Source organism: Dermacentor albipictus, chromosome 1, assembly GCF_038994185.2.
Source record: "Dermacentor albipictus isolate Rhodes 1998 colony chromosome 1, USDA_Dalb.pri_finalv2, whole genome shotgun sequence".
Classification (NCBI taxonomy): domain Eukaryota; kingdom Metazoa; phylum Arthropoda; class Arachnida; order Ixodida; family Ixodidae; genus Dermacentor; species Dermacentor albipictus.
In genome coordinates this window covers 352,674,410-352,698,743 of record NC_091821.1, presented here as the reverse complement: position 1 = coordinate 352,698,743, position 24,334 = coordinate 352,674,410, and the positions used below count along the sequence as shown (strand labels likewise).

At 52.2% G+C, this 24,334-nt stretch overlaps 1 protein-coding gene across 1 annotated transcript in view; it reads right to left on the bottom strand.

Moving 5' to 3' along the window:
- Positions 1–381: 381 nt before the first annotated feature.
- The window catches only part of LOC135909602 (Krueppel-like factor 13), a 42,574-nt gene continuing 18,621 nt past the window's right edge, over positions 382–24,334 (bottom strand). Inside the window, exon 2 of the mRNA XM_065441581.2 lies at positions 382–4,907. Coding sequence (XP_065297653.2) covers positions 4,606–4,907 — 302 coding nt within the window. The 3' untranslated portion in view covers positions 382–4,605. The remainder of the gene's footprint in view (positions 4,908–24,334) is intronic.

The following is a 24,334-nucleotide window of genomic DNA, read 5'->3' as shown; positions in this document are numbered from 1 at the left end:
GAGTCAGCTGTTCCGTGCATGGATACGGTGTACAGCCTCGTCAAAATAAAGCTAGGGATGTGACCATGGCACCTAGATGTTCTAAAGCAATATTTTTAGAGTGCATGCTCAAAGAACCCACCTGTACCAAAATTAAAAAGAAGTCACCATTTTTTACTCATTTATTTCAGAAAAAGCTTTGTTAAATGAAGTTCGGCGAAGTTTGCTTCGTTAATTTGGGTTGATGATAACGTTGAACCCTATCGATACCTGCCGATGAATGGAAATTTCTTTGTTAGATCGGGAACTTCATAAAATTGGGTTTCATTAGATCAAGTTTTAACTGTATTAGGCTGTAATAGTGTCATGAAATGCATGAAAGAAAGACAGGCTCCCAGTATGCACTTTGTCTAACAAGTTTTATTTCAGTGTATAAATAATGCACCCTCAAGGACTCTCAAGTTAAGTTTTAGATTCTGTAGACCATGGAGGCCAATGAAATTCTATGTACAAATACAACTCTTGTAAGTACTGGATTGCCAATGACATCAAAAGGTCCCCCAACTTTCTTCCCGTTTGCACTTTTATGATTGCAAGGGAGGGACAAAACCGCCAAGGGAAGCATTCGCCACAAGGCGAAGAACAGACCAGATGGCGGCACAAAGAAAGGCTTCGAAAATCCAGAGGACATTTGGCATATATAAACACGCTTATGGTACAATATTTACAGCACTGAAATGCTATGCAACAAATAATGACAAGTCTGCTAATAAAACTAGTATGAAAAAACAGCTATTAAAAGCTGCAAGATGGTACTTATTTAAGACAATAAATCATGCCTGACTGTGGCATTGAACAAAAAAAAAAAAAAAAAAAAAAGAGAAAAAAAAGGGGGGGGGGGGAGTAGGCAAGCTTTAAAAAAATATTAGCATTAAAAAAATAAACGAATTCAAAGCAAGAAACTGGCCAACAAACACAAAGCCACGGTGCTGACTTGTTAAACATCACAACAAAAACAAAGGAACGCATTGGCTATGCAAGAGTATTAGCCCCACAGAACTGCCACGGAGACATTCGAAAGCAATCCTGGTGGCTTCGTGGCAAGCCGAGGTTTTTGTACAGTGGTGTTTTTGATAGTGATAAAAAATATATGGACAAGACATTTTTCTGTTACTTTATGTGAAAAACCTACAAGATAAACTATAACTACTGTGCTTAAATATGGATGAATAAGTTAATAGGTGCCACTCGCTAGCAGAGAGCATTAAAACTCACTGGGATGGAAGCCAACTGTGAGCTAGTTTGCAGCATGCCATGGCACTTGGCAGCCACATACCACAAGGGTACTAAGAAAGAAATCAATAGGGGCGCATGAATATTAAAAATGTTTTCCACAGCTAATCTAACTAATAGCTGCTCTTTGAAATTTCGATTTTTCCCTGAATAGTTTCTTTACAATGTAAACTTGCATTGGGTGGAATTCACATCTCCTTTACAGCCGGTACAATTAGAAAATTATTTGAAAATTGCACAGTCTCAATTTGTCATCTGCAAGCACTCAAGAAACTGCCAGACTTGATGCAATGCCATCCTTCTGAAATTTGCAATAAATTTAGTTCCAAAAGATTGCTTGCGAACCCCTAGAAATCGGTACCGTGTGCCAATGCCATCCACCTCCACATTTCCCACAAGCCCTATAGCGGCACTACTCCACAAAGACGCACTACAAGAGGCAGAGGCACAGGTTTAGCCGATTAGAAAGAGCAAAAGAACAAATATACAGGGTACGAGTGGCAGGCCCACATATGGTGTTGGGCACTAATAAGTGACATCTGTATTACATTGAACTAACAAAAAAAAAAAAAAAGAAAAGAAAAAAAATTAACCAGCAGGATACACTCTGACTCTTACTCAAACTATTCTCCGGCCACACAAAGAAAACTCTGCAGACAACCCAGAGCTTGCACCCTTTACAAAAATGCAGAAAGGCATCCAGAGCACTCACAATAATGACTGCAAATGGCGAGCAAGAGATGTGCCACACATTCTCAGGCTCACCTGGACTCTCCTCCTCCAAGTTGCAAACCTACCACTTCCAAGAAAATGTGCCAACAAATACTGTGGTGCAGTGCACAATGTGCCCACGACACAAAATGATCTATACAGCCTGGCCCGCAATATGCACAACGACGCAAGACCTCTGCAACGCAAGGCCAGTGGCACACACTTTATGTGACAGTTGGGGAGAGGAGGAAAAGAGGATGTGGTGGGAAAACAAATTCCAGCCACAGCAATATCTTTGCGACGGGCACGTGAGGAACACAGGAGCAGCTGAGCCGCCCTGGGAACATTTGCAGAACATTGCACAAGATGGTAACACAGGCTGTAAGCAGTCATGATCTGTGCAAGTCAAAAGCAGAAACAGAAAAGAGTCCAGCTCTAATGAAGAAAAAGGAACAGTGTAATATGTTATATAAAAGAAAAGTGCCTGCTAACCTGCCTCTTCACAAATTGAGTATATGTCCTCGGAATGATATGGTGCGAGCAGGGATGGAAAAATCCAGATGCTACAAACAGAAAGATGGAGAGTTGGTGGGACTATGGCACCACTGCCAAGTGCACTTGAGCATGCATGACACGCCCAGGACCCACACACTGCGAATGTGTTTCGTGGCATCCTCCTCGAGCATTCTCCAAGCACAGTAACAGTGTTGGAACAAGAGCAAGTGACAACCATGAAGTGGCATGATGGAATATGTTCGAAATGTCTGAGGAATCATTGTAATGCATTGTTGTAGCTAAATTACAAAGTTGATGCTGTAAGTGTTCCGATGGAGCTATGTATCTGTAACTGCCAAAACTAAACTGGTTTCAAGATGTGAGACCCCAAGAAAACTGGAGACAGTTTGGGGATGCACATAATAGCCTGACCTGATTGAGAAAAAAGAAAGTAAAACACTTCAGCTTTATCCTGCACACATGCACACACAGAAGCAAAAAAGAAAAAAAAAGAGAGAAGGGTTAGGCCATACCTATAAGAGGTATGTAGCAAAAAAATAGCTATGACAGATAAGGTGCAACTAAATCTGACTCAATATGGCCAGCCATATTATTACAATTGCAGACAAAATGCAGCAAACTATACACACCCTACAAAAACAAAAGTGCATTATGAATCACAGCCATAGTGCTTTTGCAACACGGAAACAAAGCATTCACACAAACTAAAGCTGATAACAGTTTTACAAACAAATGTGGAGCACTCATCACATTGCATGCCAAACCCTGGGTACAAAGAAACGATAAGAACACTTGTTAGCCTAAGCTCTACATACATGGGAGATCAGTGGCTGCCACTTCGAAGTTTGTCGCAGGGTATGCAAGAGCACTGAAGATATTTTGAAACTTCCTATGAGAAGCCGATAAAAGCCAAAAATGGATTTAGAAAGGATGCCACTTGATGACTAACACCCAGTGCACTTCAGATTGTCATTGTGCACATAATGACTTGAACATTGTAGCTGCATTTACATGAACAGAAAGTAGCGCCAATTGGTGAGCACAGTTCCAAACTGTACATTTTTGGGACACAATTATGCACACTGACAAGCACGCACACACACGCGCACGCACACAAACTATTAACATTGTTCCCCCCCTACACACACCACGTTCTTCACAAGAGTTCACACATGTAACACCATCCAGGTTGTGCAGTAGACAGCGATTAACAAACGAAGGTCCACAATTGTCATGAAACAAGATTGTACATGCATACAGGGGCACCCTGTGCTGGGCCATGACATCAATGAAGAGTTAGCAAATGTCCTTTCAGAAGACACTCTGGATTCAGCCTTGCTACCCAAGAAAAACTGTCCCAAGACGTAAATAAGCAGCAATGAACATGGCCTTGACCTGCCCCACAAGCATCCCCCTATGTACATAAAAACCATGCACACCGCAGTGAAAATAGTGCAGAAAAAAATGAGTGAGAGAGTCCCTGCCCACATTGAAAGGTCGCAGGTTTTCGAACTATCAATGGCCCAATGTGTTGCCCAGAGAACAGCATAAAAATGAATAAATAAAAATAATAAAAACATCTGACAGGAATTTTTTTCACCTTACCCCTCACCACGCCACACAGGCCCTTTCACAAGACATCTAAGTTGTGAAGGGGAGTAGGTGCGGGGTGGCGGCAGTCCAATTGAAGTTCTCATCTTCAACTTCACAGCCATTTCTTTCTTTCGGCTTGACCAAGTGAAATATGGCAGGTGTCAAACTAGCATCCATTCAAGCAACACACTGAAGGCCAATTTCATCGAAGCAAAGAGGATGGGCAGGGCTACGGCATCCATAAAAATCATGAAAAACAGCAGCAGTAGTGGCAGCAGCTGAGGAACAAATAGAAGCAACAAAGTAAGATGCTGAGGAAACACCGTGGTGAGCTATACCACACAATAAGTGTGCCAGTCATGTCCACACTGCACACCAGAATCTGCGCTTTCTCCTCTTTTCTCTCTCTTTTTTTCTTCTTTCTTCCTTCTGCCTAAGTGACAGCAAGAGCGTGGATGGTTGCACTGTCTCTTTCTTCGGGGCAAGCACGGTGGCACGTGATGGGCTCCCATCCTAGGGAGACGAGGGCAGCGAGTGGTCGGAGCTGTCTCCCAGGGAGTCGGCGGTTGTGGCGTTGGTCGGCTTGTGGCAGCTGCCGCCGCCGCCACGGCGGCTAGACCCCAGCATGGTCGGCCGGAAGTCCGGGTGCCGACGAGCGTGCTTGGTCAAGTGGTCGGAGCGCATGAAGCGCTTGCCGCACAGCGGGCAGGCGAACTTCTTCTCGCCCGTGTGCGTCCGGTGGTGACGCGCCAGCTCGTCGGAGCGCGCGAACCGCTTGCCGCAGTCGGGCCATGTGCACGGGAATGGACGCTCCCCTGCGCAGACGACAAAAAAAGAGTAGAACCGAGGTTAGCGTGCAGCTTATCATTTGTTGATAGTTTACGAGTCGTGAAAACCCGCTTTCGGAGGCGGCAACCATATGTGTGCCAGAAGGCGCATGAGCGGGTTAAAGCCCAGCGTACGTCGACACTGTCTTAACATCAGATTTAATGAAGAACTAACAATTACCGTACGGCTGAAGTACCAACAGAAGAAGCCAGATACTGTGGTTGCCGTAAAGGTGTCCCCTCGAATATTTTAAACCATCCAAAAAATACAAGTGATGAGTTCCATTTGAGTAGTTCCTAACACCATTGCGTGTATTGAAGTAACGGAGTTTTTAAATCACATTTATTGGGGAGATTTATCGGCAAGAGGAAATAGAAAATCGCATTTTTTAAATATTCGCGCCGAATCTATTGCACATAAATTTCCGACCAAAAACAGAATCGGCGTGATTTACCGGTGGTGCGGTTCCCGTGAGAACATGTCCCCATGACCCGCGAGCACCATCCAAGCATTCAAAACGCACACAGCGAACGCTGGATGCGGCCGCAGTGCCGGACACCCGAGGAACCAAGAAAGCGCTCCGGAAACAGGCCCGCCCAGAGAGGGAGAGAGCACGAATTAGAATGGGCGCGGGTTAAAGGGAAGGAAAAAGAAACACGCACGCAAGCACGGCACGCAAGAAATGCCCCCCCCCCCCCCCCCACCCACCCCCCATTTTGTCGTCCTCCGAAAACCGGAAGAGCCACGAATCGCCAAGAGCGCCTTTTTTCCCAAGAAAGAGCCAGAGGCGAAAGCCCTCCGCCAAGACTGTCGCGTCCGTCACCAGGGGACGCCACACTCCCACGACGGAAGAAACGAAATGAGCGACATGCGCGAGCCCGCAGCGGCGACCTCCGAAGCCTCTCCGCGCTGGGAGAAAAAGCGGGAACCGATCTTTCTGGAGACGCGAGAAGTGCGCGCGGGTTAATCCGCGCGGACGCATGCCGATTTCTCAAGCTCCCATGCCAGTGCTGGCGGGCAGGACGTCGTCCGCAACCCGTTGGCGCGCACGGGAGCGACCTTCGACTGCAAAGGTAGCGGCGTCAGCGCTCTCGGGGCCTTTGGCACTGGCACGCCCAGGGAGGGTGAAACAAAGGCACTCCGCTCCGCGCCCCGTTTCGCCGTCCGGGCCCGGAGGAGAAAGAAGGGGCGTGGCACGGGCACGTTTATTTTTGAAGCCGTTTAGCGAAGGCGACGCAAAACACGTTTCGAAACGGGCGCGACCGCGGGCCCGGATCGCTCTTTCGACGACAGCGCGCGGGCCAGCCAGGCAAGGGGTCGCGTACCGCGAACCTCGCGTTGTCCTCCCCTCCGTCCCCAGTGCGGGAGAGAGGGAGGGGGGCAGAAAAGATGCTGATGCAAGGACGCCGGGACGAAAGCCAGCCGTGCGCTGTTGCGAAGCCCGAGAGACGACAGCCAAATAGCGCGTCGGAAAATACACGAGCAATACGGCGCAAAACAAGTCCGGGCAGGCGCAGCTCCAACCCGACACAAGACGCGGGGTGCCCCACCCACCCACCTCGTTTGATACCATCAGCAGCGCGCTTTCTCTCCCCCTCGGCCACCGGCGAATCGCCCTGCTGGAAAATCAAGCGGAACAGCAGTAACGCAGCCGGCACAAAAGCTCGCAGAGCGCGCGCGCCCGCTCGCCTTTCAAAGCGCAATCAGAGCGCGGATTGCGCGACGTCGCGGAAAAGCGGCGGCCGAGCTTCGAAAAGAAACGCGGCAGCGCTACCCCCTCGGTGGGCAACGGGAGAGCTGGAAACGGATCGCCACAGTTTCCTCGGCGGCACAGTCGGACAGTTTGCTGAGCGGTGCTGGGCGCCCCCGTGCTGCCGCTAAATCACTTTGGGGATGCTCTCGCGCGGCGCGATGTCCACGGCGCCTCACTGGGGCGACAAACTGGCTTAGCCCAATCGACGCGCCACTGCAAGCGAAAGCCCGCAAGCACACGCGTTTTCTTACTCGCTTGAAATCAAAAAGAAAAGGAGAAAGAAGGAAAGAAATGAACTTGCTGGGAACCCAAAATCACGTACAAGAAGAAATTCACTTCCTGCGAGTAACACCGCGATTAGCGAATATCGTTCACATTTAGCATGAAATGCGGAACCCCCCATTACAATCATTCGGTACACGCCGCAACAATGCAATATCGAACAGTTCGGCAATGACAGGCACTCCGGAGTGTTGCACCGCATCCGCCCAGCTCGTCGACATTGTCAAGACTATCAATCAAGTGTGAACTCCGAGCGCAGCGACAATAGAACAGTAGGCTAAGATATATATATATATATATATATATATATATATATATATATATATATATATATATATATATATTAAGCGGGTGGGGGCATCAAATTGAGCCTTAAGACCCAATTGCGATCCTGCTGTTTATGTTAGCAAAAGGAAGGGAGAGGGCAGCGTGTGGGCACACCGTGACCCGTCAACGCTTTTTCCTTTTGCTTTGTCTCTCTTTTCATGTCGCTTTTGTAAGCCAAGTGAACGAAACTTAAGTCGAAAGGCCTGCCAGGGTTATCCTAGCACATGCCTGCAGTGAGTTTGTTAGCATGCCGCGAGGTGCGGGCCCGCACAGATATTTATTTGTTGACGCTCGCAGCGTAGGAGCAGGTAAAGGATGACACATTTGACCCTCTCCCAAAAATTCAGAGCGAGGTCCTTCGCCTTCGACCAGAAACACCGCGAAGAACGTGAGCACTATAATCCTCTTCCTCAATCCGTATATTTATTTTTTCCCTTGTGTATAGACAGAAGTGTACTTGCAACAGATAAGTTGCGTCAGACTCGCCAAGACTGAATGGAAAACAAAATCGCTCGTATGTTCGGCTCCTAATATACGGAGCCAATTCTGTGCCCATAACGCGCAGCCTAAGCAAGCGTAGGATATTAAAGCCTATGTACTCGGTGGGTATCTTTTAATGCGCACCTTGCGAAAACGAAATAATGAAAAAAAAACGGAGGACGCTTAAACTTCGCCTTTAAGAGTGGAACGCGATAGATTTCAAAGATCCTTGATTTCTTGTCACGCTTCCCGGCAACCGAAGCTTTCTTGCGGTTGCGTGTTGTTGCAAGAAACCGAGGGGGCCGCGCCGCTCGGAAAGGTGGTTTGTGTTTCAGTTTCTGCGTAACAGAATTATGTTTTCTGGCACATTCAAATGAAAGTCCGACGCTATCATGTTTATAGCTTGTGTGTAAGTCATACTTAACGATTTTTCTGACGTGGGTTACTTTCAGGAGTTCAATTATTTCAGTAACTCATCTGCGCCACGATAAGGGCCTGCGTGGTTGTGGTTCGGAATGATTGATTGCCAAGCAACATCTGACATCGGATTTTTGGCGAGCCGGGACCCTATCGCATTAAAACGCTACGGCCGAGTTCAGCCTGACGCCACGTTCGAACAAGTTAATTCCGAGTGTGGTCGCCGACAGCTCGTTCTCAGGCTCACACAAAGCAGGCATTGCGTTTTCGACGGCACGCAAGCGACAATTCACTCCGACGATAGGCGCAACTGTTACATTAAGGTCATCGATGGTGCTTGTTAAAAAAAAAAAAGGCAAAGTTATCTAGGCGCACCCCGCTCACGGGTCGACGAATGCATCGCAAACGTGCGAGTTTACGTGGTGGTTACACGAGACGCGGCCCCGCCTCCTTCCCATGGACCAAAGTCGCCGACCACCGCAGGTCACGAAGCTTCTCGAACAAACAATTCGGTATGGGGGGCGGGGGGGCAACCTTTGCTGGCGAGGGCCTCAACAGGTCGGCGACAACAGGATGCTCGGCTCGGTCGTGCGCGAAGCACGTGCGCCAGCCACGGCCGCACGTGGCACGGAGGAGGGGGGGGGCGGCGGCGGCCCCGGGCGGGCGCGGTCGGCAGCATAGCCGGCTCGCGGCGGCAGCTGACGCGCGTCCGTCGACCCACATGGTGCCAGGTGGCGCGCACCTATTTAAACGCCAGGAGGAGGGAGACCGGAGGGGAAGGACAGGTGCGACACCGGCAGGCAGATGGTGCCGACAGCTGCTGCCAGAGGCATCGAGGCAGCGAAGACGTCGCGCCGGCGAGCCTCCTCACCCGCCATTCCGGTCGCCGTCCCGACCGCAGTCCGACGGCGGCGCCGGGCCGGCGCTGTCGACGTCCCGCCCGTCCCCTCCGGCAGAGGCGACTTCGCCTGCACTGCGAGGCCACGGCAGGGGCACGATGATTCACCGGGAGCGCGCGCCGTGGGCAGGCGCGACCATCCGGCGCGCGGCGCCCCAAGTGTATGAAGCCCGGCAGCACGGGCTTGCTGCCAACTGAACTTTCGGCAGCGACAGTGCCTCTCGTCGAACGCGGCGGGTTGCGGTTTTTACGGGCGTCAAGAAATGTTCGCTTCGACGTGGTACCGCTACTGAAGCAAACAGCCGACATCGTCCAAACAAACAGCACCTCAGCTAGCACTCCTACCATGCTTCCTGCCCTTCTTTTTCCTTGCCTCCTCACTAACGTTTACGATCAAAAGAATCACTGTGTCTAATCACCATTTTGAACGCGCGACTTTCACAAGATACGCAAGCGGACCTTCGACCATACATCTACGGGATACGACCGCAGTCGGCGGCAACGTCTCCACAATCGGAAGCACCAAACCGCTGCAGGTGCGGCAAAGGTAACCAGATGGGGGGCACACAAAATCCATCGCGCCCAACCCGTTCCCCTCGACACGTTAGAGGTCGTCGACTTGACCGGAGCCGCTTGCCCGGGCCAGGCAGAGTGACCCCCACCGGGCGGCGGCTCTCCTTGGAAAGACGCCCACCCGGCGCGTCGACGCCCACTCGCACACAGGCGAGGCAACACCACAACAATCGCCGCTATCTGCTCGGCCCCGACGCGCGCAGAGGAAGAGAAAACGAGCCGGCGACGCGAAGGCGCGCGCGTTCGTGTCGCACTGCTCGCAACCCTCCCTTTGGGACCGGGGGATCGGCCGCAGGTTGAGTGGCCGCCGCATCGGCAGCTTTCGTCGGTGCGATGGCCCCCGAAGGCGCCTGTATCCACGCGCAACCCCGGCCGCGATAAAACGGAAGAGGTCAATTGCATCGGCGCAACCCGTCACGACCCCCGCGCAGCACGCACGGGCACGCCGCGTCATCGAGCCGCAGCGGCGGGGGGACAACTGCGCCGCGCTGCTACGCACGGCGCGCCCGTCCGTCCGTCAACAAAGTTGCACCAGACTCGCGCGGATTCCCGCTCGCGAAGGAGCGCCTCCATTCTGGATGCCCCGCCAAAATTTTCGGCATTACTATACGTAACAGTATTATCGCCCCAAAAAGTAAAAACGAAAAGCCACATTATCGTGAAAAGAGCCGGGAGAAACCGAAAAAAGAAATACGAGAGCTGATCGGCGCCTAACACCAGTGGCGGTGCAAAAATGCGGAGCGACGGTGAACCGACAGATGGAGACCTCCTTCCGCCGCCGGCATTCGCCGGGAGAAAGGGGGCCCACAGGGGTGCCACACCCCTCGCCTCCTTCACACACACACCACCAGCTGCTTCGGTCACGAATCTCGGGAGCCGTCGAGCAGCAAACTGCCCGACTTCCGCCGGCGAAGGAGAAAGAAACAAGAGTAGTGCCAAGCACCACCGACTTGGCCGACTCAGCCAGCGCACGGTGGGAGAGCAACGAGGCAGAGGAAAAAAAAGAACAGAAAGACGATCGAAAAAACAGCCACTGCAGCCAGCCTCTCCCACGTTGCACGCACCTCCGGTCCAGGTGTCGTCCGCCGGTGCGCTCACTCCCGACGGCTCCCAGCACCTAACGTCTCTCTCTCTCTCTTCCTTGCCTGCCTTCCTCCTCTCAGCCTTTTAAATCGCTGCCGCGATTCGCGTCCATTCACCGCGCGACCGAACCGACAAACAAGCCTACGCCCCCTTCTTGGCGAAGCAGCGACAGTCGGCGAGGCACCGCCTGGGGCCGCGTCGGTGCTTTAAGCTAGGCTAGGCTAGACCTGTGCGGACGAAATAAGACAACTAAAGACAAACGTATACCTAAATCGCGGCTCCGTTGGCGCCCTACAAAACACACAAGGATGTAAACGAGAGAGAGAGAGAGTGAGTGAGTGGGGCTCAGGGGACGAGAAGGGAAGCCAATGCGCGTCCACGGTTCCCCACCGGGACGCAGCCATTCACTCACAACGACGGATCACAATGCGCGTCCTCGTACGCGTTGGCGGCGGCCAGAGAAAACACGGCCTCGGGGTCCAGGGAACGGGAAGGGCCGTCATGAATGAATGAAACGTAACTCGGGCGCTCCCCGCGGGTCTGAGAAGAACGACTCCCCTCCGCGCCGCCTGAGAAACACGGTGCCCCATTCACATGCGCGGCGGGGAGGAGGGCGAGGGACCGCCCCGCGCGAGAACGGCGGCCACCTTGCAGGTTTGGAGAAAAGAGCGCATCACGTTCGGGAACCGTCTGGGTGCGAGTCTGCGGGCTCGGTGCGTAGATGGGCAGCGAGCAGCACCGCGTTGCCACGACGAGGTATACACGTAACGGACGCCCGCATCCCCCGAGAGACTGAACCGGAAGCAGGTACTTGCGCAGCTCAAACGAGGACCCCCCCTGCGGTCATGACTGCACCCCCTGCAGTGCGCGTCTTTCACCGCTACTTCGACTCGCAAAGTCGGGTCTACGCAGGACGGTATATTTAGGAACCAGCGGTTACACACGGAGAAATCGAATATAACCACGTGACGCAGAACTGTCGGTCCACGATACAGCAAACTCAGAAAAGAGTAAGGCACCGCAGCCTCTTTATTTTATTTTTTCCCATGAGGAGTCGGTTTATGCTGCTGCTAGTTTGAATTTCGATAAATTCGACGGAGACGGACAACTGCAAGTGTTCTAGTTAGAGCCTTCCCAGCTAGCCGCTTTCCGCATTAATAGATTCGCGTATGCAAATGCGTACACTCAACTATGCCACTGTCATAATGGGGGCACCCGCGAAGACATAACACTTGCGGCTACAGCGAGCCCAATAACCATAAGATAAGGGCCTTCAGAGCAGACCCGTTATTCCTAGAAAAGACGTAATTTTCGGGAGACAACACAGAATCCGCAAAGCAGCAAATGCGAGGACAATAGCAGAAGGCCGAAGGTTGCCCTTCCTTCGCCACCGTGGCGATTTAGGGTAGCGTTGACGGTGCGCGTCCACTTCGTTTCGATGTTTTCGCAGCCAAACGCGCTCTGCGTTTCTGAAGACCCTCTCAAGCACTTCGCGGGAGGCATTCGCCATACATAGCGGGACCATCAGGACGATGCTGACGCCCACGGCTCCGCCAACAGCGACGGTGCGAACGCACCTATAAGAGACTCCTATAATTGCTATCGCGATAAAACGGGGAAGCCATGTGGATGTACCCACTTCGGAGGCATCATCCTCTTGCCTAGAACCGTGGTCCGATACCAAAGGTAGTGAAGTGTGAGTAAAAGAGAAACAAAAAAATGTCATTGGCCCGAAGGGCGAAAAGATGCAGCAGCGATGGCAAGGTTTGGCGTCGTTGCGCGTGAACCCTTTGGACGTACACTGGGGGCGACGTGTTGGCGCGACACGGAGCGCAAGGCACGAAACGCGGGTCGTTGCGGTCGAACCGAGCTGCCACCCGCAGAGCAGAGGCAAAGCAAGTTCCCGCCAGCATCGAGCAGCAAGGACCTGCTGCTCTTAGCCATCGGAAGGTAACCAAGTCATGCCCCGGGGATCCGCGGCTCGCGACGGTAATTAAATCGAACGCCAATGAACGGGACCCGCCAACCACACCCTGCGACCTCAACCTTGGGGGCACGTCCTCCACCCCACTCCGCCACCTATACCGGTCCGCGCGAGTGTCTACAGAGCGTGACGCGCCGTTTATTCCGCTTTCCCGATAAGCGCGCGCGCGCGGCGTCGCCCGCCGGTTTTTTGCCGAAGCGCGGGGGTCACAGGACAGTGGACCGTCGCCAGTCAATGCCTCCTCCTCGGTAAACAAAAGCCAAGCCGCACAGCAACAGAAAGGATGGAGCGAAACAAAAAAACAGGAAAGTCCCACTGGTTAGGCGTCAGTGACCGTTCCGTTGAAGGAAAAACAAGCCAAATGGGTTGAGCGCTCGATTGAGATAATGAGCTGTAATGGCGCGTCCCTCTCTGCACCGCGTGCGCTCTCGACAAAAGCAGTCACCTTACAGTAAACATGAGTGTAAGATTGCGAGGTCTGAAGTCCACTAGCTGCTGTAAAGAACGGCGGGTTGCACAACAAGATTGTCACCTTGCCACCCGATTACGACAAGGGGTGCAAGACGCGCACCTCCCGCTCTCCACCTCTCCGTGCTGCAGCTGCGAGGCGTTCAAAGAAGCGACCTTTGCGCTGGAACCCGCCGCCTTCCTCCAGCCCCTTCGACATGGTGACGGGACGAATTCGGTGTGTGGACAATGATTCTAGAGTTCCCCAATGCGGAGCTGATTTGACACGCCTGAAGAAGCTACCGCGGGAACGTCTTGTTTTTGTGCTTCTCACGGTTTGGAGTGGCTCGGAACAATGAGCGACGCGCGATCGACAACGTCGATTTTCCGGAACGGCACCACCTTCAACGCCGTCGCTTGGGCTTCGGAACGTGTGTGCCTTTGTGTCTGTAAACTGGTCTTCAGAGCAGCTGCGAGTTGGTGGTGTGTAAACGAACAGCCGCCGCGTCGTAGGACCAGCGGATCGAGTGTATAAAAACTGTGGTTGTGCGATTGTTGGACGCACTTCTCTTGAGCAGTCATGTTAGACTGGTTCACTTCTCTCATGCAGTCCTGTTGGACTAATACTCTTTTTCTCAAGCAGTCATGTTAGACTGAGTTAACTTCTGTAAATAAACCCTTTTCCCCGTTCTCGATGAGAAGCAGTTCTTCACTTCATCAACGATCTCAGCGTAAATAAGTTGGACGACGGCATGGGCCAGCTACCTTCGAATTCATGCCGTACTCCAATCTTGGCAAAGGACCACGGACGAAGGGATTGAGCCCCCAATCCTGACAACTGGCTGACAGCGGTAGGATGGACTTTGCGACATGGTGCTGTATCTGCGGTGAGTGCTTGGTTTTTGCTTTGACTTTCTAGGCTTCATTTTGTGGTTGTTCTGTTTAGAACAGTAGGGAAGCTAGATTGTTGCGTGTTAGCTAGGTTGTGTTTTACTAGCTAGATTTAGAGAGCAGAATCAAGGCAGTAAAGCAGCAGTCATGGAATTAAGGACACTGCTGAGAGACGAGTTGTTGATTGTTGGTGAGGAACTGGGCCTAGATGTACGTAAGGAAATGCTAAAATCAGAATTATTGCATATCATTTCCGAACAGGCCAGTGAGGAAGACGTTGAACTGGGGTTTGAACTTCTGAAAAAGAGAGAAGAACGAGAGAGAAAAGAAAGGGAGGAACGCGATAAAGATCGCGAGTTAAGAAAAATGCAACTTGAACTTGAAAGCAAACGTTTGGAGTTGTCTCAAGGAAGTGAAGGCGCTCTAGGACGATCAAGTGAGGCAGAATCATACCGCATGGACAGGCTATTAAAGCCATTTGAGGTCGGGACCGACATAGGCTTGTTCCTAAGCAATTTTGAAAGGACTTGCGAGAAGATGAACTTCGGCCCGAGTACATGGCCACAGCGGTTGCTGTCTATGTTGCCGTGTGAGGCGGCGGAAGTAATCGCCAGATTGAGTGTGCGGGATGCATATGATTATGCAAAAGTTAAGGCTAGTCTCCTGAAGAAGTACCGCCTTTCAGCCGAAGCTTTTCGGCAAAGGTTTAGGAGCACAGGCAAGAAAGATAGCGAGGGCTATCCGGAGTTTGCATATAGCTTAAAGGCCAACCTAGTCGAGTGGCTTAAAAGCGCGGAAGCGTACGACAGCAGAGACATGATCATTGAATGCATGTGTCTAGAGCAGTTTTACAAAACCATCCCCCAAGCTGTGAAACTGTGGGTGCAAGATAGAGGTAATGTAAACACTGTGGAAAGGGCGGCTGAATTAGCCGAAGAGTACGCAACCCGTAGAAAGTTGAACGCCGAGGAGGGAAACTGGGACGGTCGAAATGGACCGCGGAAACCATTTCCGTTCAAAAAGGGTGCGCAAACTAGACGATCCGAGCCTGTAGACATGGCGGAAAAGCCCGCAGAAAAGAGCGAGGAGAAACTTAACGGAGAAACAGCACAAAAAGAACAGAAAAGAAAATTCGAATCTGTTAGACCAATTCGCTGTTACAAATGCCACAAACTGGGACATATAGCTGTAAACTGCGAGAAGCCTAGCGTAGTTTTTTCCTACGTAGAGGAAAAGGATGAGAATATGGAACTTTTAAGTCCGTATCTCCACAACCTGCAAGTTAATGGAAAACCATGCCGAGTGCTAAGAGACAGTGCCGCCACGCTGGACATTGTCCATCCGTCTTACGTGATGATAGAGGACTTCACCGGAGAAGTAGCATGGATAAAACAGGTTGTAGAAGAACACAGCGTATGTCTGCCCATGGCCAAAGTCAAAATCAGTGGACCATTCGGGGAGCTAGAGACTGAGGCTGCAGTTTCCAAATTTTTGTCACTGCAGTATCCCTACATCTTTTCGAATCGTTCGAATCAGTTACTGCGTGACAGAGGGCTCAAACTGGGAGAGGGCATAGTACAGGCATTGACCCGAGGCCAAGCTCGTAAGATTGCGGCGCTTTCGGCTGAAAATGCTCAAGCTCCTCCAGCTGAAGCAGAAAAGGGGATAGCTTCAATACCCGAATCCGAGCTAGGCCCCAGGGACAAAAGAACAGTTGAGGAGAGCCTGCCAGTTGACCAGCTCAATGAGAGCGTAGCACTAGAGTGTCAGAGTTCTAGCCTGCAGGAAGAGCAAGCAGACGCGCTCACAAGCGAGACAGGGTCGTTGTTATCACCGGCCTCAAAGAACTTTGATCAACTCTTACGCGTGGATAGAGAGTCACTGGCAGCCGAGCAAAAGAATGATGAGAGCTTAGCTAAATTACGTGACACAGCTAAAGAAGGCATTGCTAGGCGCAACGTAACGATACATGAGAGAGGAGGATTGTTGTATCGGCATTACAGAGATCGAAAGGGTAAGATTTTAGATCAGTTAGTCATACCTACTAAGTATAGGGAGGACCTTTTGAGTCTTTGTCATGGAAATGGGTGGTCCGGCCACCTAGGCATAAACAAATCAAAGGAAAGATTGCTTATGGAATACTACTGGCCTGGCTGTTTCAAAGATGTAGAAAACTTTGTAAGATCATGCGACGCCTGCCAGCGTTCTGGTAAACCAGGAGAGACTTGGAAAGCTCCACTGAAGGTAGTGCCCTTAATAACAGAGCCTTTCAGACGGCTTGTAATAGACACGGTAGGGCCTCTTCCAAAAACAAAATCAGGCTACAGGTACTTGTTTACCATGCTGTGTCCGGCTACCAAGTTTCCAGAAGCAATCCCTTTGAAAGAGCTCAGCTCCACTGAAGTAGTAGACGCGCTTTTGACAGTGTTTGCACGAGTTGGGTTTCCAGCCGAAATTCAGGCAGATCAAGGGTCAGTATTCACGAGCGCACTGACTTCCACATTCTTGCAAAAGTGCGGGGTAAAGTTAATACACAGTTCTGTCTATCACCCTCAGTCAAACAGTGTAGAGAGGTGGCATTCGGTGCTTAAGCGAGTTTTGCGTGCGCTCTGTTACGAGCACAAGGAGGACTGGGAGAACTGTCTGCCGGCAACTTTGTTTGCTTTGCGAACGGTTCCACATGAAGCGACAGGGTTCTCTCCAGCAGAACTAGTGTATGGGAGGACACTCCGTTCTCCACTGAGAATGTTAAGAGAGATGTGGGAGGAAAGAGGGGAGAGTCCAACCGTGGTTGAATACGTGCTGAATTTACTGGAACGGCTAAGCGCAACCCAAGAACTAGTCGGAAAGAACATGGCACTAGCTCAAAAGAACGCCAAATTCTATTACGACAGGAATGCGAGGCTTCGTACGTTTAACGCCGGAGACCAGGTAATGATCCTCAAACCTTCAAGAAAGAACAAGCTTGAAGTTCACTGGGACGGGCCCGTTAAAGTGTTGCACAAACTTTCAGAAACTAACTATGCTTTGAGAATGCCCGGTCGCAGGAAGGAAGTGAGGATATATCACTGTAATTTGATGAAGCCGTATGTAGAGCGGAGCGGAGTCGTTAACTATACTGTCAAAGAGCCGGATGGCATCGGTACCAAGTTTAAGGAGGATAGGGCAACCTCGAACTCTGAAATCGGCCTAGAAGAAGTAGTAGAACACTCGGTAAGCTCGCATGCTCTAAGACCCGAGCAGCTAGATGAGCTAAAAGGGGTGTTAGGGGAATACCTCGACAGATTCAGCGATCGGCCGGGTAGAACCGAACTGATAACGCATGAAATTGAGCTGACCTCTACCGAACCAGTAAGATCAAAACCTTACAGGGTGTCTCCAAGACAGAGAGAGATTATGGAGGCAGAGATACAGCGCATGCTAGAGTTGGGAGTTATTGAGCCCGCTGAGAGTGACTACACGTCACCGCTAATACTCGTAGAAACCCCTAACAAGGACCCTCGTCCGTGTGTTGACTACAGGAAGTTAAATGCGATCACTAGGGATCAGCTGTACCCGATACCCAACATTGAGGAACGAATTGAAAGAGTTAGCGCTGCTAAATACATTTCAACTATAGATCTCGTGCGGGGGTACTGGCAAGTTCCCCTTTCAGAAAGTGCCAGCCGCTATGCCGCATTCATCTCGCCTGTAGGCACTTTTCGCCCTCTCGCACTCAGCTTCGGGCTGAAGAACGCGCCGTTTAGCTTCTCTAAGTTAATGGATATTGTCCTAAAAGACTTGCAGGAGTTCGCCTTACCTTATCTTGATGATGTAGCCATTTTTTCGGACAGCTGGGAACAACACGTATCGCACCTCAAACAGGTGTTCTCACGGTTGAGGGAAGCCGGCTTAACGATGAAAGCGGAAAAGTGTAGGTTTGGATGTTCGCAGGTTACTTATCTGGGCCATGTTGTTGGTCAGGGCATGAGACGGCCGGCTGAGCTGAAAATAGCAACGATTGGAGATTTTTCTCAGCCGCGCACGAAAACGGACGTTCGTTCATTTTTGGGACTTGTGGGGTACTATCAACGGTACATTCCGAATTACTCGCAATTGGCAAGTCCATTAACAGACGCCCTCCGAAAGGGAGCACCGAGTAGCGTACACTGGGATAAGGACAAAGAGAACGCTTTCCAAAGTTTGAAGACGCTATTGGTTTCTCGCCCTGTGCTTCGCGCGCCAGACTACACAAAGGAATTCATAGTTCAATGCGACGCAAGCGACAGAGGTATGGGCGTGGTACTTAGTCAAGTCGGCGACGATAACGAGGAGCATCCTATCCTCTACGCCAGCCGTAAACTAAATGTAAGAGAGGAGGCCTACAGTGCTTCAGAGAAGGAATGCGCTTGTTTGGTTTGGGCCGCCCAGAAGTTGTCGTGTTACTTGTACGGAGCGAAGTTCATCTTCGAGACCGACCACTGTCCTCTGACGTGGCTCAATCAAATGTCACACAAAAACGGCCGCTTGCTCCGATGGAGCCTCACTCTCCAAGAGTACAACTTCTCCGTTAGATATAAGAAGGGAAAGTTGCATAGCAATGCGGATGGTTTGAGCAGGCTAATTTGAATTCTGCGTTTGAGGGTCCCGCCTAAATTTTAGGGTTACTAGTGTTAATTTTATTAAGCGAAGAAGATCCCCTCTCATTTAGCAGGATTCCCTCCACGATTGCTGAATTTGTCAGCAGGAATTTGCTTCAGAAATTGGCATAGTGAAATGCAGCATTTTTTTTGTTTCTGCACTTATGTTGTTGTTGTTTTTTTTGAAGCCTAGCGAGTCTAAAGTGAGAGCCAATGCACGTCATCTCGGCGCAGAGCCGTGTTGTGGGGTTCATTTTGCAGTTGCCTGTCCTTGTTGGATGTTTTGGGGCGGTGACATCAATGCACAAGTGGTCGCTGCGAGCCAAGACATCAATCCCCCCCTGACCAGCAGCCGTTCTCTTCCTGCCTAGCGGTTGTCAGCGCTAGACAGTCGAGACTTTTGGGGCCATGGAGGCGCTGTAAAGAACGGCGGGTTGCACAACAAGATTGTCACCTTGCCACCCGATTACGACAAGGGGTGCAAGACGCGCACCTCCCGCTCTCCACCTCTCCGTGCTGCAGCTGCGAGGCGTTCAAAGAAGCGACCTTTGCGCTGGAACCCGCCGCCTTCCTCCAGCCCCTTCGACATGGTGACGGGACGAATTCGGTGTGTGGACAATGATTCTAGAGTTCCCCAATGCGGAGCTGATTTGACACGCCTGAAGAAGCTACCGCGGGAACGTCTTGTTTTTGTGCTTCTCACGGTTTGGAGTGGCTCGGAACAATGAGCGACGCGCGATCGACAACGTCGATTTTCCGGAACGGCACCACCTTCAACGCCGTCGCTTGGGCTTCGGAACGTGTGTGCCTTTGTGTCTGTAAACTGGTCTTCAGAGCAGCTGCGAGTTGGTGGTGTGTAAACGAACAGCCGCCGCGTCGTAGGACCAGCGGATCGAGTGTATAAAAACTGTGGTTGTGCGATTGTTGGACGCACTTCTCTTGAGCAGTCATGTTAGACTGGTTCACTTCTCTCATGCAGTCCTGTTGTACTAATACTCTTTTTCTCAAGCAGTCATGTTAGACTGAGTTAACTTCTGTAAATAAACCCTTTTCCCCGTTCTCGATGAGAAGCAGTTCTTCACTTCATCAACGATCTCAGCGTAAATAAGTTGGACGACGGCATGGGCCAGCTACCTTCGAATTCATGCCGTACTCCAATCTTGGCAAAGGACCACGGACGAAGGGATTGAGCCCCCAATCCTGACACTGCACAGTGAGTTACGAGAGACGCCCTACATGTGGTGGCGGGCTCTAAATTTTGACCTCACCGGGGGCATTTTTATTGCGATAGCAGTTATGTGTGGACACTCCAGGCGCATTTTCTGCCGTCGCCGTGAGGTTCCGTATGAGTGAAAGCGTGTGAGAGCGAGCGGGGTTCAATCTCGCGTATGCGAGCGAGGAACGCCGCCCGGATGCGTGCCCTCCTCCTCTGGCGAGCGAGGCAGGGGGGTCAGGTGAGGGGCGTTGTTCTCCGGCGGCTGCTAGGGTGCCTCGATGTCCGGTGGCTTCGTATGCATTGTGCTTTCGACGTTTCGTTCACGTTGAAGCGACAGATGCGCGGAGGTCAATTGGCCCGCGGCTGCTGCCGCAATTCCTAACTCCAGCCTTTTCACAGACAGTTCCCGCTGCCATGGAGCGAGATGTGTTAGTGTTTACCCGTGCGCGCGTGACAACGTGCTGGTTAATTTAGTTAAAACACGTTGGCGGGCTAGTTGGTTTGAATCCACGATAGAATGTGTACGCGCGACTGAACAAGGACGTAGAAATAAACAGACACACAAAGACAGCGCAGTCTCAGTGGGTGTTTCTTTCTACGTCTTCGTTGAGTCACGCTTACATATTCTATCATTGTTAATTTAGTTAGTGAGCGAATGTTTACAAGTTTATACGGCCTACAAAACTACTATCCTTACTTCGTACAGCTATCTACTAATTTGCTATCGCAATCGGCGCGCTTCGCCTTTCGGGCGGAACTGCCTTTTTTTTTTTTTTTGTAACCGTCCACCCAAAAAGCGGTACACGCGAGTGCACGCCTTCCGCCCCCATCAGAACGTGGCCGGTTATCGGAAGACGTGACTGAACGCCATAGCCCCCGCGGCGAGTAACCAGGAGAGCGGAACGAGGAAAACGTTTCGACCACTCGCGCGGACGGATCGAGCTCCACGGAAAGGAAGAAATTAATTTTCGCGATAACAAGGCTTGCCGGCCAGCGCTGAGCCAAGGTATCGCTCACCAAAACGCTCGCGCGGGGCTCCTCACTGCTAAGCCGAAACGACGTGGTGTAAGATCCCCCCTACCCCCCACCCCCCCCAGACAAAAAATATTTTATATTCTAGGTATACTGTTCACACAAAGCGTCCTTTACAAGATAACGCTGCCGGGATAGCGTCCCTACTTTGCAACTGTCATAAAAACGTCCGCGATGACATTCGGCTCGAATGCACCATCCTGCGGCGGCCGAAGATACGCATTCGCGCCAGCGAAAACGATATCCCCCTTGCAACACGGCACACCGGGGTATCCAGGATTCTCGATAAATTGCTCCAGATAGCGCCCGGAGCGACGACTCGCTGGACCGGCGGGCGTCCTTGGAAACCAGAAAGACGGAAATAAACTTTAGTTTTTCTTTACCATTTTTTTTTCTCCCCGTGCTGTCAACGCAGTCGATACCAAATGCGACGTGAAAATAACCTGGGTACGAGGCGCGTCATTCCGTTTCATCAAGTCCCGCTTCCACTGGCTCAGCCAATCAAGCTAACGAAAGAGCCGTACGTTCCGAGATACAAATCCGATAATACGGCCTAGGAAACATGGCAAGCTGGTCTACACTTGCTGTCCGAGTGAGCAGTGCCGAGGGGCGGCACGACTAATTGGATTTCGCAACCAGTTACAGAATATGGGATGGCAACGGCAAGGGGAAGAGACAGAACGACAAGGAAAGACGGAAACAGCTTAGAGCTGCCGAGACCCGGAAAAACAAAACCGAGCGACGTTCGCACCAGGTAAAACGAAGACGACTTCGTGCGCGTGCGCTTTTGGCCCTCTAGAAGGGGGCTGACGGGAGGCGACAGCTTCGGGCCGAGCCAACGGAATCGTACCACGAGGAACCCCCGTATCTGGAACAGCAGAGCGGAACACGAAGGCTCGCGAGGCCAGCCGGCGAGAGTGCCACGCCCACTCCGCGGCCGGCCAGCGCGCGCGCGCGCGCCGCTTCCTCTACTGCAACAGCTAAACGGCCACTGCTGCGCCGCTCTCCCCGACGCGCACGAGATCGACCACGAATCGAAAGGAAAGAACAAAGGAGGGGAGGAGAGGCGAGAAGAAAATCGAGCGCTGCAACGCACAGCGGGCCAGCGCGAGATGAACAGAGAAAACCGGGATAACAGGAACCGCGACTTTCATCGCCGTCGCTTTAACCCGTTCGCTCGTCGTCGTCGTCCGCCTGCGCTGCCTTCCGTGCTCGCGCCTAGATCACTCGCGAAGGGGGGCGCGGCGCGGTCGCCGCCCCACCTCCATCTGCGCCGTCGCGAGGGGCGGCGGCGGCACCGGGGTCTCGTTCGAATCGCGGTGTTTAAGGTCCCAAGGTAGCCTGCACAGTGGTCTACGAGAAACGCTGCAATGGGGGAAGATTTAAGGTCCCAAGGTTGGCTGCACAGTGGTCTACGAGAAGCGCTGCAATGGGGGAAGATTTAAGGTCCCAAGGTTGGCTGCACAGTGGTCTACGAGAAACGCTGCAATGGGGGAGGGGGGGGGGATTGCTCCGGATTAATTTTTACTCTCCACTGGATTCTCGCACGCGAAGGACGTTACAAGAGCGTTCTGAATTTCGCATTGGGCCGCGGCATACGGCCTCAGCAGTCGGGTATCGAACCCGCGAATGAGGCCACGTGCGGGCTCGTGCGATCCGCGCACTTTCCTTTTTTTCAAATTACAAAGGTTGCACAGAAGCAGGACTTCTCTCGTTTCAAACCGAAAGAGCCCCACAATTCCCCGCGAATGTCGTAATCTACAGTTGATGCGTAGTACAGTGCCGCGTTGCTACAGCTCCACAAAGCGGCACCAAAACGTCGGAAAAGCGGCCTATGTGCCAAAGCCAGAAAGAGAATTGGGGCCGGGCAAATAAATGCGTGTGAGCAAGGGGGGAGGGGGCAGGCGTGAACGGGTGCGTCGTCAAGGGTCGCCGCCGCCGTTTCGCGGGGACGCGCTGGTAACATCACTGCGCTGCTCCCAATACGTCATCGCACGGGTGCGACTGTCACACGCACATACGCCGCTCTTCACAGAGGAGCAGACCAGAAAAGAGGCTCCCCACCGATGGCACATAACGTCGGCTAGCAGATGCCGATTATGATCCCCCCGGAGTGCATTTTTGTATACATTTTCTTTCAGACACTCTACAAGACATCGCCGAGCATCCATTCGCGCGATCGCCGCCCGCCGCTATCGCCGTTTGACGCTGCTCGCGCCCCGCGCGCGCCGCACAGGCAAGGGCGCGTCGCCACGGCCGCGCCGCAACGATCACGCCGCGGGGCGACACCTGAGACGCGAGCGAGCCAGCCTCGAAGAAGCACGAAAAGGCGGGCAGGGACACACGCAGCTCTCGCTCTCGGCCGCCACAGAATCAGATCCGCGAAAAGAAAAGCAGGTCGTACGGAACCGACCGCGGAGGAGAGCCGTGACCGAGCGGCACCGGAGGAAACGCTCGCCGCCACCTCCTTGCCGAGGAAACACCACTCCCGTCGAGCGAGCGAGAAAACTGGACCAGCAAGTGCGCGCGCGCGCGCGAGCTCTCTTTTGCTTTTTTTTTTTTCTTTCGACAGCGCGACGCAGCACGTGCGAGGCAACCCAGTCGTCAGCTGTTGCCGCCCGGGTGTACGCCCATTTCTCTCCCGGAGGCATTCGAAACACGGCGGCGGCGGCAGCAAGAGCGAGGGAAAACGAAGAAACAGAAATGGTGTCGCGGCGATCCGACACGGAGGGTCTTCCTTCCGCCAGAGCCCTTCTTCCACTCCCAAGTCCGGGAAGTGACCGACTGACACACTGTTGACGATAGCGGGTCGCGCCAGAGAGCGCTTGGTTCGCGCCGAAATTCAACCGTGATGCGAACAATGGACGCGCGGGGCCTGACACCGCAGATGTGGCCCAAGGCCGGTAAACAGTGAGCAGGAACCCGTACCCCCAGTGGTATCGCACGCGATTGAAGCGACCGCTTCAGAGGAGGAGGGCTTCTTACCCTTATAGTGATTTTAGTGACAGCAAGGACAGCGGAAGTGGGCGCGACGTCAACCTTCATGTCCGTCGCCATACAGTGAGGCATAACTGACGACGGACGCCGCCAGAATGTTTCGCTAAAGCTTTTCTCAGAAATTGCCCGCAATCTGAGGTTAAGAGGTGAAAATTATTAACGTGCGCAACTCGCAGAAGAGCGAGCCCGTGCGTTTCGCTTAGGAGGAAAGTATGCCGAGACAAGCCAATAAATTAAAGGTGGAGATTATCGCGGCGCCGGGTCAGCAAAGGGCGAGAGCAGTAAAAGAGCACGAAACTCTCGGCGTCCCGCCTTTTCCTTTCATTTTTGCCTCGGTTCTTTACGACCACAACTTTGTAAAACAGCTCGTAGAAAGGCCTGTCCCACTTAGCTGAAATCAAGCGCCCGAAGCAGT